The sequence below is a fragment of the Electrophorus electricus genome, chromosome 4 (assembly GCF_041902795.1).
Source record: "Electrophorus electricus isolate QZ-2024a chromosome 4, ASM4190279v1, whole genome shotgun sequence".
NCBI lineage: Eukaryota > Metazoa > Chordata > Actinopteri > Gymnotiformes > Gymnotidae > Electrophorus > Electrophorus electricus.
Genome location: NC_137500.1, coordinates 2,465,764 through 2,480,677, shown reverse-complemented (window position 1 = coordinate 2,480,677; position 14,914 = coordinate 2,465,764). Strand labels below are relative to the sequence as shown.

At 41.0% G+C, this 14,914-nt stretch overlaps 1 long non-coding RNA gene and 1 gene segment (V, D, J or C); both read left to right on the top strand.

Moving 5' to 3' along the window:
* The window catches only part of LOC113568144 (Ig kappa chain V-III region MOPC 63-like), a 230,176-nt gene extending 218,355 nt beyond the window's left edge, over window positions 1-11,821 (top strand). Inside the window, 2 exon segments of the V gene segment in view lie at window positions 9,873-9,908; window positions 11,372-11,821. Coding sequence covers window positions 9,873-9,908; window positions 11,372-11,691 — 356 coding nt within the window.
* LOC145657411 (uncharacterized) lies at window positions 6,684-7,944 on the top strand. The gene is made up of 3 exons (XR_014123048.1): window positions 6,684-6,733; window positions 7,123-7,277; window positions 7,370-7,944. It is a non-coding gene; the product is annotated as an uncharacterized LOC145657411 (long non-coding RNA).
* Window positions 11,822-14,914: the final 3,093 nt, after the last annotated feature.

Here is a 14,914-nt window from a genome sequence, read left to right as displayed (position 1 = left end):
TGGAATCGTATCGTCCACCAGTTTCCCAAGAAACCCTACTACTGCCTCCGTAAACTCGCTGACAACATTAGTGCTGTGTTTCATCATTCAGAGCATCCTGCAGAGCGGCCACCAATTGGTATGTCCAGCACGCGACCTCCCTCTGAACTGGAGCTTCCCGTTTCAGTCTTTGTTTATATTTTGGTATGAGGAAGATGGTGGCATGGTCCGACTTACCAAACAGTGGATGAGTTAGTGCCAGTGCCTTGTAGCTGTCCTCGTATGGGGTGTAGCAGTGGTCAAGTGTCCTATTTCTCCTGGTGGGGAAGGTCATGTGCTGATAAAGGTTGGGCACTGCACACTTGAGGTTAGTGCTGTTGAAATCCCAAACCACGATAAGTGCAGCGTCCCTCGTGGAAAGCAAGTCAGCGTCAGGAACAGGCTGAGGGCTCAGGCACACTGAGCTCCCTTTCCTAGCATCCTGTTAGCCAATGTCCAGTCTCTGGACAACAAGCTTGATGACCTCTGGGCCAGGATAAAGTTCCAGAGGGACATTTGGGACTGCAACCTCCTCTGCTTCACCGAGTCATGGCTTGACATGGGTAGCCTTTAGGAATGCAGCGAACTCCTGTGCAATGCATTGTGGTCTATTATCACTGACAAGGACCTCAGGTATTCCATCACAGCTGAATAGATTCCTCAGTACTCAAATGGTCCTGCCTATGGATGTGGAGTCCATGAGCTCCACTTTAGGCCACTTTGAATGGTTCAAAGGTTCAAAAGGCTTTTATTGTCATTTCAGCTATATAAATGTACACAACAAAAACAAAACAATGTTCCTCCTGGACCATGGTGCAACATAAAACAAAACAAGTCCAACAGACAACACTCTACACGAGTGCAAACAATACAATACAGTGCAATAATGTCATACAATAAATAAATACAGGACAGGGCCAATACACAATGAACAAACAGTGCATTAATTTTGACCAGTATGCAGTACTGAGGATATGGAAAGTGGGTTGTGCCTAGGAGTCAGTGACATACTATAATGAACATAGCAGTCTCCGGTAGCAGGCAGAACAGTTCAGAGTACAGTGCTTATTTAGTATAGTATTCTAGCAGCAAGTAGGAATAATGTGCAAGACTGCAACAGGAGTGTATCTTATATGTGTGTGAAGTTTGACTTCAGCAACTAGTCTGATACAAAAACAATGTGTGTGTGTATGTGTGTGTGTATGGATATGTGTGTATGTATGTATATATGTCTGTGTGTATGTGTGTGTGTGTGTGTGTGTGTAGTGTCTGTTTGCTGGAATTGGAATTGGAATTAGCCAGAGTTCAGGAGTCTAATAGCTTCTGGGAAGAAGCTGTTGCACAGTCTAAAGGTGAGGGACCAAATGCTGTGGTAACTTTTTCCAGATGGCAAAAGGGTGAACAGTTTGTGTGAGGGGTGTGTGGGTTCTCCTACAATGCTGGTGGCTTTACAGAGGCATCGTGTTGTGTAGATGTCCGTGATGGGGGGAAGAGAGACCCCAATGATCTTCTCAGCTGTTCCCACTATTCTCTGAAGGTTCTTGCGGTCAAAGACGGTGCAGTTCTCATACCAGGTAGTGATGCAGCTGCTCAGGATGTTCTCTATAGTACCTCAATAGAAGGTAGTGAGGATGGGTGATGGGAGATGGGCTTTCCTCAGCTTCCAAAGGAAGTAACGATGTTGCTGGGCTCTCTTGGTAATGGAACTGGTGTTCAGGGTCCAGGTGAGGTTATCCGCTAAGTGAACACCAAGGAACTTGGTGTTCTTGATGATCCCCACTAAGAAGCCATTGATGGTAAGCTGGGAGTGAGCTCTCCTTGCTCTCCTGAAGTCAACAACCATCTTTATTTTGTCAATATTCAGATATAGGTTGTTGACTTTGCATCAGCTCACCAGTTCTCGCACCTCCTCTCTGTATGCTGACTCGTCATCCTTGTTGTTGAGACCCACTACGGTCATGTCGTCAGCGAACTTGATGATGTGGTTCGAGCTGTGCATTGCTGCACACTCTTGACTCAGCAGTATGAACAGCAGAGGGCTGAGTATGCTGCCCTGGGGAGCACCAACACTCAGTGTGGTGGTGTTGGAAGTGTTGCACCCGATCTGGACTGACTTAGGTCTACCAGTCAAGAAATCCAGGATCCAGTTGCAAAGGGAGGTGTTCAAGTCCAGTAAGCTCAACTTTCCAATCAGATGCTGAGGAACGATGGTGTTGAATACTGAACTGAAATCTAAGAACAGCATTGTCACATAGGTGGTTTGTTAGGACATCTGCAAGCTGGTCAGCACATTCTGTGAGCAAACGACCTGGGATGTTGTCTGGTCCAGAAGCTTTCCATGGGTTAACGCCACACAGAGTTCGCCTCACATCAGCCACAGTCAGGCATACCACCTGGTCATTTTGCAGAGGGATAGACTATTCCTCTGCAACATTGTTCTCTGCATCAAATAGTGCATAGAAGTCATTCAGTGCATCTGGGAGGGAGGCATCACCATCACAGGAAGGTGATGTTTTCCTGTAGGTGATGTTTTCCTGAATGCCGTCTCACCAGTGTCTCTGAAGTGTCCATGGATCCTCTGTGTGTGAGCATGCTTTGCTTCCTTGATTGCATGTGACAATTTGACTCTCGCTTTTCTAAGAGCCTCCTTGTCACCTGCTCTGACGGCTGAGTCGCGGGTCCTCAGTAGCACGCGCACCTCAGCAGTCATCCACGGCTCCTGGTGGGGGCGTGTCATGATGGTCTTGGAGACAGTAACATCATCAATGCACTTGCTGATGTAGCCAGTCACTGATGCTGTATATTCCTCCAGGTTAACAGCGTCACTATTAGTAGCAGCCTCCTTGAACGTGATCCATGTCGTCTGCTCAAAACAGTCCTGAAGGGCAGAGATGGCTCCTGCTGGCCAGATTCTCACCTGCTTCAGAAGCGGTTGTGCATGTCCAGAATGGGCTTCCACAATGACCATGAACATATGGTCTTCACTTGGGCCTGCAAAGTCTATGTGTGTATGTTGCCATGGATACTGGGCTAAACCCTCGAGTGGAGAGGAGCATGGCACAGCATTTTCTGAATCTGCTGGCAGGACTGACAATTCTTAGCTTGGAGCTCAATGTGAGCATCAGGACCAGGCCACCACACACAGCTACAGGCTTTAGCCTTCATTCTGACCACCCCAGGATGGCCAGTGTGCAACTCTTTAAGGATTCTGGAGCTCAGTTTATGAGGGACAGTGACTCTACTCTCATGGCCCACATTATGCACCCTTGCTGCACAGACAGTTCAGCGTCAGGACTGCTGATAAGGTTTCAGTATGGTACCCTGATAAGGGTCTGCCTGTGTCTCATAACCAATACCACTGGAGCTCACTGGTAGTGTTTCCTTTTGTCTCAAGTAGACATCACCAGTGTCCACCTTCTCTTTGTCTTCCACTTGTAACAACAGCTGCACAGAGACCTTCAGCGTTTGCGGGGATGCTTTCTTGTATTCAGTGGAGTAATTGTGCACTGACAGGAGTAAAGCCCACCTCTGCATGCATGCTGCTGCCATGTGCATAGTGATATTGGTGGAACTTTTTACTCCAAATATCATTGCCAAGGCCTCACGTTCAGTTTGTGCATTATTCTGTGCTGTCTTGCTGAGTGTCCCTGATGCAAAAACTATTGGCCGTTCTTCATCATTGGGAAGCACACGAGAGGTGACTGCACCAATACTGTATGGTGATGCATCACATGCCAACCGGATGCTGTTTTGATGCTCATAATGTGTCAGTACATTGTGTGACACAAACTGTTCCTTTACCCTCCTGAACACAGATCCACAATCTATAGACTGATGCCACTGTGCACCCTTACACAACAGGGCATTCAATGGATTCAAGATGGTATCCAGGTTGTGAATGAATCAGCCATAATTACTGATCAAACCTAAAAATTATTTTAATTGGGTCAGGTGGGATGGGGTTAGCACCTCAACAATTGCCCAAACTTTCTCCAGAGATTTGTGCAACCCTGCGGCATCAATTATGTGTCACAGAATGCTCTCCTTCCCACTGTTCACATGGTACAGCCCACCGTGTGCTGTGGGAGTTCTTCATCTCGTTTGTAACCACGCCCATGTTTGCCCACACCTACACGTGGTTTATCATGTAATGTCTGTATGTATTTAAACCGCTGTGGGCATGTGCATCGTTGTCGGTCTTTGTTCCTGTTTATTTTCACGTTAGTGTTGCAAGTTATGTGTGTAACCTGTTGCCTGAGCTCACCTGTTTCATGTGAATGCCAATATGTTAGTTATTCGTGTGTGCTTATGTGACAGTATCGGTCCAAACCACTAGCCTTTCCCTGCCCAGACCTAGATCACCCTCGCATGTGTACTGATAGGTGACACTTGTCTCCTATTTCAGGTTCCTTTATAACCTCCCGGTTTCCCTACCCTACTCGTGAAGTACTGTATTATTCTTATGCATACAGAGCATTCCTTGTTCTTGTTGCTTCTCCTGGATATTGAGCTCTGCTTCCGCCCTAGACGACACCTCACTCTCAGCCCTTTGGATTACTTCGGATTCTGCCTGCTGGTTTTCACTTTGAACTAGACCCCCCTTTCTCCTCTTCACAATCCCCCTTTCACTAACAACTGCTCTACCAACCCACCTCGTGACTCCTTCCTGCCTGTGTTTCAATAAACTCTTGCATTTGGATCCTCACCTACCTGTGTCTTGACATTTCGTTACATCTTAATAAACATCTGTCTTCATCAGGAGAGCCTGTGTGTCCTACTCCTCGCCTTGCGGCACTCCTTGTGGCCGTTACAAAAATATACAAAAATACAGCAAAATATAAAACTACAAATTTTTATGGATGACAGAATGGTCTTCCACAATTGATTTTTACAATATAATTTACAGGTGACATAAATAGCATGGTGGTGAGTGGTTTGAGATTACAGTGTGAGTTGAGCAGTTGAGAGTAGGTTGCAGTATAAATGAAGTACTCTATAGAATTGTGTTGTTCAGTAGTGATTTAATGCAGTTTGATTCCTCACCTCCGCAGAGTGTGTTACTGTGCTGTATCACATCCGCCACCTCAACACCTGCAGTAGGTCCCAGCTGCAGCAGTGCAGTCTCTGTGCAGTCTGACTGAGGGAGGTTTTTGTACGCCTCTGTAACACTGTGTGAACAGCCAGTTACCACCAATGCTGTGTAAACTCTGACAGTAATAATCTCCTGCATCTTCAGTCTGGACTCCTCTGATGGTCAGAGTGAAGTCAGATCCAGATCCACTACCACTGAAACGAGCTGGAGTTCCTGACTGTAAGCTAGTAGCCCAGTAGATCAGGAGTTTAGGAGCTTCTCCAGGTTTCTGCAGGTACCAGGCTAAAATATGACCATAGCTGCTGTGATAATACACTGCAGGGTTTGTTCTACAGCTGATGGTGACTGTGTCTCCTGGAAGAGCAGATTTCACTGCAGGACTTTGAGTCACAGTCACCTGACCACAGCACTCTGAAAAAAAAAAAATCACTAATTTAAATCAGATAAATATATTCCTCATCCACATATACCTGATAACTTTATATTTTACAAGGTAAAGTGTGTTACCATTACAATTAACTGTACATATACTTTTATTTAGTAGCACTAACACTGAATAGTGCATTTTAAATAAGAGTAGTAGACCTGAGTCACATGGATAGTTCATCACAGAGCTAAAGCAGTGAGTTACCTTGAGTCCAGAGGACCAGTGTGCAGATGAAGATGGGAATCAAAGTCATGGTTCCTGTGGGTGAAGTTGCTGGGGCAGGCAGCTCTCAGTCATGAAGTGTTAAACTCACAGGACTATAAACACTCCCAGAGCACTGAAGCAGGTGCAGCACATGCAAAGTTTCCTCTCCCCTCCCTCCCAGGATGAACATTACAGCTCTAAGTGCCCCCTCTCACACTGTGACCCAAGAATGAAACATTCTGTTTTCCCTTTACTGATGGGCTCATGAATATTTTAAAGAGCTCTACTCTGATTAGCTGTAGTTAGCTACAGAGTTGATATTTTTAACAACCAAATTAGTTATCTTCTGAGTTGTCTTGTTGATGAAATATGAATTAAAATTTACCTGACAGGAATTGACAAGGAATCATCTTCTATTGTGGATTTAAATGACAGCTTTAAATGACAGGAAAATAAATTGAACCTCTGTGTAAATAAGATAGACGGACATTACTATTTAACTGCTATTTTTACTATTTTAACATTATTAATATTAGCTACTCGCTTTTGATCTCGACAACAACATGAAGTAAATTAAAGTTGTCAGCTCACTATGAAACTGTCTATTTAAGATGATCTGACTTAAAGCAACAAAATGTGTAAAAGAATCACACAGCAGGGCTGGCTGCTTACAGGTTGTGCTTGAGATCATGATGCCAAAAAAACTGGAACTGCCTCTCTCTTCAGTGTCAGACATCGAGTGACGCTGCTCCATATTGTACTGGCACTTTTGTAATTCACTCACACATTTATATTTTTAAATGCCAAAAATGTAAATATAATACGTAAATGCTTGGAAAATTCTCTGGAGTAAAATCTGCAGAGTAAACAAACAAATTTGACTTAAAGGTGTCTGGAATCCTGTTAAATATGAAAACAACAAAGCCCATTAACAGTGTGGTTCCTTGGGAAGGGTGTGACATCATCTTCACAGCCTGGAATGGTACATTTCTGTATGTAATCTGCCATTTTCATTGTTGATCTGTTGTCATTGTTTTGTTCTTCACAACACCTGCAGAATTGCTGAAGCTTTAACTGTGCAGGTCGATGGTAATGTCACCTGGGCTAGAATGTGGGCTGGTGTATGCAAATTTTAGGAGAATAAATATTAATGAGTCAAGACTGTTGTGTAATATTCTAAGATTTTGGAATTGGCTCATTTTACGACCCTGTTTTGCTTATATGCAATTTGTATTTGAAAGAGGAGTAAACAGTGTTTGAGGTTCACAGTATGTCAGTTCGATGTACCAAACTCTACTTATTCAACTTTGCCAAGATAAATGACTTTTTCCATTGTATAAGTCTGTGCATAGTAGACAGCAAGCCTCTCTACTCTACACAGGCTGCTACTCATCTGCTCTTCCATGGTGAGATCTTCTCTACCCATAGCAGGTTACATACCTGTAACAATGTTGGCCCAGAGTCACTGTGAAGATCCATCTACAGTTTATTACAAAATGAGACCAACATGAATGACAAGCCAAACAGTGCAAGGAGGTAAGTTTACCTCTGTTTTAATTACATGATCAGCAGGCTCTTGTAATAAGGTATTGTTATGTCCGCCTGTATATCTGCCTTCTGTGTTCCAGGTTTTGCCTCTTCCTCTCTGGTGTCCCCCATCCTGATCCACACCCATCCTGATCCACATCCATCCTGATCCACACCCGGTTTTCCAGTGAGCAGAGGATCAAAATAAAAGGACGAGGAAGAGACAAAGGGCTTGGCTTGAGGGCTCATGGGAGAAGAGTTTGGTGTTGTTGGTTTTGACTTGTCGCTACATTTTTGAGCTTGTGTTTGTGTATAACTTTGGATTTTCCCCTTGATTTACGGTTGGTTTTGCCCCTTTGGTTGATTGCTGGATAATATAGTTTCTTGTATCTTGTATGTATGTCTTGTCCTGTCCATAGTTACACACTGGTGGCAGGGAGGGCTGCCATTGTGTTTGGGTGTGGCTTTATCTTTGTTCTAACAGTGTAGTCAGTGTCAGTTTCTTTTTGTTAGCTTAGTCGGTCGTCATTTTGTTTCTAGTGTGCTTTTGTTTGTTGTGTTGGCCTTGGTCACTCCTGATGCGATTGCACCAGTTTCTTGTCTTTAAACACCAAAAACATTTAAATACACTAGATGTTTGCTGTCATCTTTGTCTGGTTATTCATTCCATTACTCATTTCTACTGTAGTAACACTCAAAACCCTCCCAGCCTAGACGGGGTCGTAACAGTATTTATTGTTTCTTTCTATTGGTTTCTGTAGTGCAATGTGACCTTTGCTATTTCTGTTCAATACATTGTAGGACAAACAGTAAACACAGAAGAATATATCAGGAAAACTCTATATATTTGGCCAGGTGTGGGTAAGAGTCTGATGTGTTTTGTAAATGTGGCTCTTCATTCAGTTCTCTGCACATTTGGAGATCACTGGCTCTCTGCCTCTGAGAAGAAGATGAGCAATGTGTGAGACAACTGCAGTTCCTCCCTCAGTACAGCTGGCTCTTCATCTGGCTCTGGGCTGATTGGAGATCAGTGGATTGGGTGAGTTCAGGAGTGTCTCTGTGATGAGCCTCACCTGGGTCTCATTAGCTCTGTTCTGGGAGCTGTCCAGGGTTCTGAAGCACGTGGAGTTCCGTGTTGCTGAAACAGATGTTACGACCCAGTCTAAACAGGGGCAGTGACAGATGATTAAATGATGAATTAAATGACAATAAGCAAACAATAAACAAAAACACACTGGCCACATTTACATTTCGTATATTTTTATGCATGAAAGCTGGACATGCAGCTATCAAGTGCCCTCTTTCGTGACAGTAAAAACACTCCTGTTTCCGAGGGACTTCACTGGTTTTCTGTGGGGTAACGGGACTGCATTTACAACCAGATACACCGATCCTGGATCAGCTTGTATACTTGGATAATATGTTTAACCCACTGAAATCTCAGGGCATTGCCTCTGTTTTTGCATATTTTCTCAAATTCAGTTTTAAGCTTCTTAATTATATTTTCATTTACTTATATTAGAGCAAAATTGAGTATTGTCAATGTATGCTACTTTTCCTGATCAAGTTCTTAATACAATGGCAGTCTGGACCTTCAGATCGTTGTAGTGTTTTGTCAAGAACCAGTGGAGGGCAGTCTCACATTATTCAATGCATCTTAATTTTTGTTTGTTTACAGTGTCACTCTCTGTGACTGTTTTTGTTGATTCTTTGTCTGGTTTCATATTTGATTGTACTGAAGATGCTGCCAAACAAAAACAAGGCATTAAATATACAAACATTTTATTGGATCATTATTCGGTTATTTAGCAGAAATTCACAGTACATTTACAATGTTCAGATAGAACGCTTTCATTAGTCCTCCTACTTTTCTCAGCATTGATCATTGATTCTGTAAAGTTATATTGACACGTCCAAAAAAATTGTATCAAAAGGTTATTTTATATTAATTTTCCATAAACTTTTTAATGTACAGTTATTTCGATAATACCAATTAAGATTAATTTTAACATTCGAAAAACGAGCAAACGGAAAAATATGAGCTGCAAGAAAATTAGTTAATTTATTTTTAATGCCTAGATATTTTTTTGCATATTTTAAAAAGTAAAAATTGTAGCAGGTCACTATTGTTTTGAAAAAGGCTTTCTAAAACGCAAAGAGAGAGAGCGGCTTCTTTAGTGCAGGAGGTTTTTGTACGACCACTGAACGACTTCGTGTCACTGTGGTACACTTTTGGTGGCGGCACAAAACTCTCAGTTGGACGTAAGTAACTTTCACTGCTTATACAAAATTGGTATTTTCTGAAATCATAATCGACATGTTTGACGTTTGATAATAATGCAGACTTAAAAACTTGTTGCGGTTGCATTTAATGTGGTTTACGGGGCAACAGCTATTACGACGTAATTTATCTAATAATAGAATATATGTGTGTATTTTATTTTATTATTTTAAAAATCTAAAAAGCTTTTGGGTAAGTCCTTTATGAGTTTTCTAAAGCATTAATATCGAAGCTCCATATTACGCGGTAAATAGTGGCGAGAGCGGCGTGTTTAGCTCAGGAGGTTTTTGTACAGACAGTAAACGAGATTGTAGCTCTGTGGTGGACTTTCGGTGGTGGAACAAAACTATCAGTTGGACGTAAGTAGACTTTAAATTTTCTTCACAACTATCCACACATGTAACGTTGCGTCAGTATGCACGGTGGTTTTGTAAACTACTCGTACTCTTTTATAGACTAATTGTGACGTTAAGTATCTTCCTATATCATAACCGCTGCTATGTCCTTATAGACCTTTTACTTTATACCGATGAAGAGTTTCTTAAGTGTCGTTCAGTAGTAAAAACATACATGTTTCAGAAATATCTCTCAACAAGCTTTTATCTGCATGCTGGGTTTATTTTAAAAGGCAGAAATACAATACTCCCATACTGAAGGATCAAAACGTTGGCTGTTACAAATACTCAAATTCCTGTATTATACATCTAGAACACAAGTGTTTACGTCTTTAAATAAATTGTCTTGACTTGGATGTTGCATTAAATGTTATTTTTCATATTTTTGTACACTAATATATCCAAAACCACAAATTTTGTAACCAATTGTTATGATTCTACAGAGTGTACAAATATCTAACGCAGAAACATTAACGATACGAGTCTGAAATAGTTTAAAGGGATCACCGAATTCAGTTCTGTGAAACACAGGTTCATGCACACACGCACACATTTAGAGACACAAAACTCTGCTGAATTTAAGTAACTATCAGCCCTTATTCAAAATTTTTAGTTTCTTTAGTTTCTTTTAATTTAGTTTCTGCCTTTATTTTTTATATCTTTATTTAGCTGTATTTCTAATTGTATATTTTATGTATGTAGTATCTTTGATAACGTTTTTATTACAAAAAAGAAAAGAAAAACAAGCATCTTTGGGGTTGTATCGTTCACTAACTCTGAAGCTAAACTACGGCGCTGTAAAGAGAGGAGACGGCAGTGTGTTTAGAGCAGGTTTATGTACGGACCTTAAACGAAGTTAGTGTGGAGGACACTGGACGTAAGAAGAACTTCACTTTTTATTCCCAGTAAATCACAGTTTTAAGTAGGTATTGTTTGCAATAAAGGTCTCTTTATTAAAGCGCATTAAAGGTGAATTTATTAGTGCGTTTATCCTAACCGTAACAGTGGTGTTGCGAGCTTTTAGTGTAAATCGACCCACATTATTAGCGTTTTTTTAGTAAAAGAATAAATGTTTCAGCAAAATCCCTCATCAAACCTTTATTCTGCCTACTGGGTTAATTTTCATTAATATAAGTGTTTGTCCCTGACTGGAGGTTGTTGATGCAAAGCACTTTAACCGTCATACTCGCATACTGAACAATCACCGCCTGTTAAATATACTTCCATTTTAATCTATGTATGACTATACATTATATTGATTTAAATGGTTCATAAATTAAATATACTGTCTAGGGTTTTAATGCCAATGGAAAATGATATAATATATTTCTGACTTCAGCTCCACAGAAAGAGGAAGTGAAACACAACTGATTTTCCTGCTAACGGTTCCTGCCTGTCTGAGCTGTAGACCGTGTTGTGTCTCCTAGGTGACGCCCCGCCCACCCTCACGGTCCTGCCCCCCTCCAGTGTACAGCTGCAGCAGGAGAAGGTCACACTCGTGTGTCTGGCCAACAAGGGCTTCCCCTCAGACTGGAAGCTGAGCTGGAAGGTGGCTGGTAGCAGCTGGAGCTCGGGGGTGAGCCAGAGCTCCGGGCTTCTGCAGAAGGACGGCCTCTACAGCTGGAGCAGCACCCTGACCCTCCAGAAGGAGGAGTGGCTGAAGAAGACAGTGACCTGTGAGGCCACCAAGGACTCCCAGTCTCCTGTCACACAGACACTGAGTAGAGAGCAGTGTGCTGAGGCGTGAAACTCCCACATGTGTACTGAAGTGTTCTCCTCTCACTCATTAATGTGCTGTCTTTTAGTTCAACTGTGTTTATTACTCAAATGTTCCTCTGTTTATTGGTCAAAATGAAATAAAAAATGTGAACAAACAACATTATAGTCTTAATTGAAGATTCTTTGCCAACATTGCACATAACAAGAAATGCCTTTAATGTGCTAATTGTCTGTACTGCAGAAGTCCGTGTGTGTAATGAGTTATAGGATTAACTTTGATAATGTTGCTATTTGACCACTCTTGGTAAAGTTTGTTAAGGAACCAGGAAATAAGATGACTCAACATAAGTTTCATTCACTAGAAACTGTAATATGTAAGTCAGTGTATTTTTGGAACATCATGGAGTGGGTGCTAAAACATCTTTGGTCCTCTCCATATACCATAATATTATTATTGTTTGTAAATGTATGCCTGAAACTAACCGCATATCACTTTTTAACGCACACTGGGCTGTTTTAATAAAATATTGTTATGGGTCCCTTAGGAGGTAATAAAGTTGTTTTTTTATTGCAAAAGAAAGTACAGGTTTTATATTAAAAAACAACCAACTTTTTATTAAAAACCCACAGTCCTAATATATTTTCCCAATAGATTTTATAATAGAAACTTTATGCTCCAGGCCTCTGGTATCTGTTTAAAATAAAGCTTCAAGCTAAATGTAATAAATGTAACAGTAAATAACTGCTTAATGTTTGGTATGTTTTATATTATTTGAGTCATACAGTGCATTTATGACACAGGCATGTCCTTCACACCAAAGCAAAAGTTTTAGTGTGAGATAAAAGATTTTACTGAATGTTCTTTGGCTGGTGGCATTTAGTAAATTATAGTAAGATTATTAAACATTACCCCCTAAATATATTTACTTTTACACCTTTGATTGTTGGTAATAAACATTTATAATGAACATGAACTGTATTTTTTGGTAGAAGTGTTTCACAGTGGCTGAGAATAATCAGATGAACGCACAGACATGGTGATTAGTGCTTTAGTGTGTGCTTTCATCACCTCCAAACAGGACAGAATCTCCTGAAGATGACTGACACTGCTTTAGCAGTCATGCTACTAGTAGAGATTTCTCTCCACTAATAACTACCTGCTCTATTATAAGAACAACTGTCCCAAGAGACCAAAGGTCTCAGTACTGCAGTGCTGTGACTGGTTTCTGATGCTCCATGCACTGGGTGTGTGTAAATGTGCCTCTGTGGGGTCTTGATAAGCACTAGATAAATTCCATGTGTTGTTATTTTGTTATAACTGTAGTGTTTTGTCTTCACCTGCTCCAGCAGAAACAGAGAGATCAGCTGCTCAAAGAAAAGAGAGAAGGGAGATGTTTGGGAGCTTCTCCAGAATTCCTGAGCAGTTGTAGCTCATAGATTTTTATGTTCAGAGTGTTCAGACTGAGGGAGGTTTTTGTATGACTCTCTAACACTGTGTGAACACTCAGCTACCACTGAGGTAAAATTCACTCAGACACTAATAATCTCCAGCATCTTCAGTCTGGAACTCTCTGATGGTCATAGTGAAGTCAGATCCAGATCTACTACCACTGAAACAAGCTGGAGTTCCTGACCATAAATTAGTAGTATAGTAGATCAGGAGTTTAGCAGCTTCTCCAGGTTTCTGCAAGTACCAAAACAGATCAACACCATCATCCACTCTGTGGCTGGTCCTACAGCTGATGGTGACCGTGTCTCCTGGAAGAGCAGATTTCACTGCAGGAGTCTGAGTCACAGTCACCTGACACATGGATTTTGGAAAAAAAAACAACAAATATGAAGTCAGTATGAATCATGATTAAACATGAGGCCTGACCTCTGGATTCAGAATGAAAGAAAATGCAGGAATAAGAAAGCTATTATGTCTAACTATTATTAAAATACTTAATCATTCACTGACTTAATTTAATTTTATTCATTCCACTTTTTTAAATCCTACCTTGAGTCCAGAGGACCAGTGTGCAGATGAAGATGGGGATCAAAGTCATGGTTGCTGTGGGTGAAGTTGCTGGGGCAGGCAGCTCTCAGTCATGAAGTGTTAAACTCACAGTACTATAAACACTCCCAAAGCACTGAAGCAGGTGCTGCACATGCAAAGTGACCTATCTGTATTAATAAACGTCTACCAAATACTCTCTGTTACTGCTCTGTTTTAATACACGTCTACCAAATACTCTCTGTGGCCTCTCTGTATTAATACTCATCTACCAAATACTCTCTGTGACATCTGTATTAATACACATATACCAAATACTCTCTGTGACCTCTGTATTAATACACATCTACCAAATAATCTCTGTGACCTCTGTATTAATACACATATACCAAATAATCTCTGTGGCCTCTCTGTATTAATACACATCTACCAAATACTCTCTGTGGCCTCTCTCTATTAATACATGTACACCAAATACTGTCTGTGGCCTCTCTGTATTAATACATCTCTACCAAATGGTCTCTGTGGTCTCTCTCTGAAGTAATGCCTCCACTGAATACCTCTTACATAACCATATTTAACAGAACCAACCATACTAGAGAACTATAAACTTTATAATATAATGTAATATATAGGTCAAATAGCATTTCTATTTAATATAAACAATGTCAGAAAACTATGGAACAGTTTGCTGATTATTGGATAACTCAAGTTCAAGTTCAAGTTCAAGTTTGGTTTATTTGTCACATACATAGTCATACACAGGATAACTCGCAGTGAAATGGTTGAGAGTGCTCTGCCCAAACTGAGGAAGAAGAAAAACGGGTGCATAGAGAAATATATATTCTATATATGTACAAAATATATTAACAATGTATGTACAATATATGTATATTATGATTATATACACAATGCACAATGTATATGGTTCTGTGTATATATATGTACACAATGTACCGAATGTACAGATCCATTTTGTAAAATGGCATATTTACAGTTTTTATGTTACATGGTGGTAATAGAATATCTATATATATACAGTTATGCTACATGGTGGTGGTGGTCCCCACAGTTTATCAGTTTCCTTGATTCAGGGCCCGAATGGCCTGTGGGAAGAAGCTCCTCTTCAGTCTCTCTGTCTTGGTCTTCAGGGAGCGAAAGCGTCTCCCTGACCTCAACAGAGAGAAGAGTCTATTGTTGGGATGGGTGGGGTCCTTCACAATCCTCCTGGCCTTGGTCTGGCACCGCTTGTAGT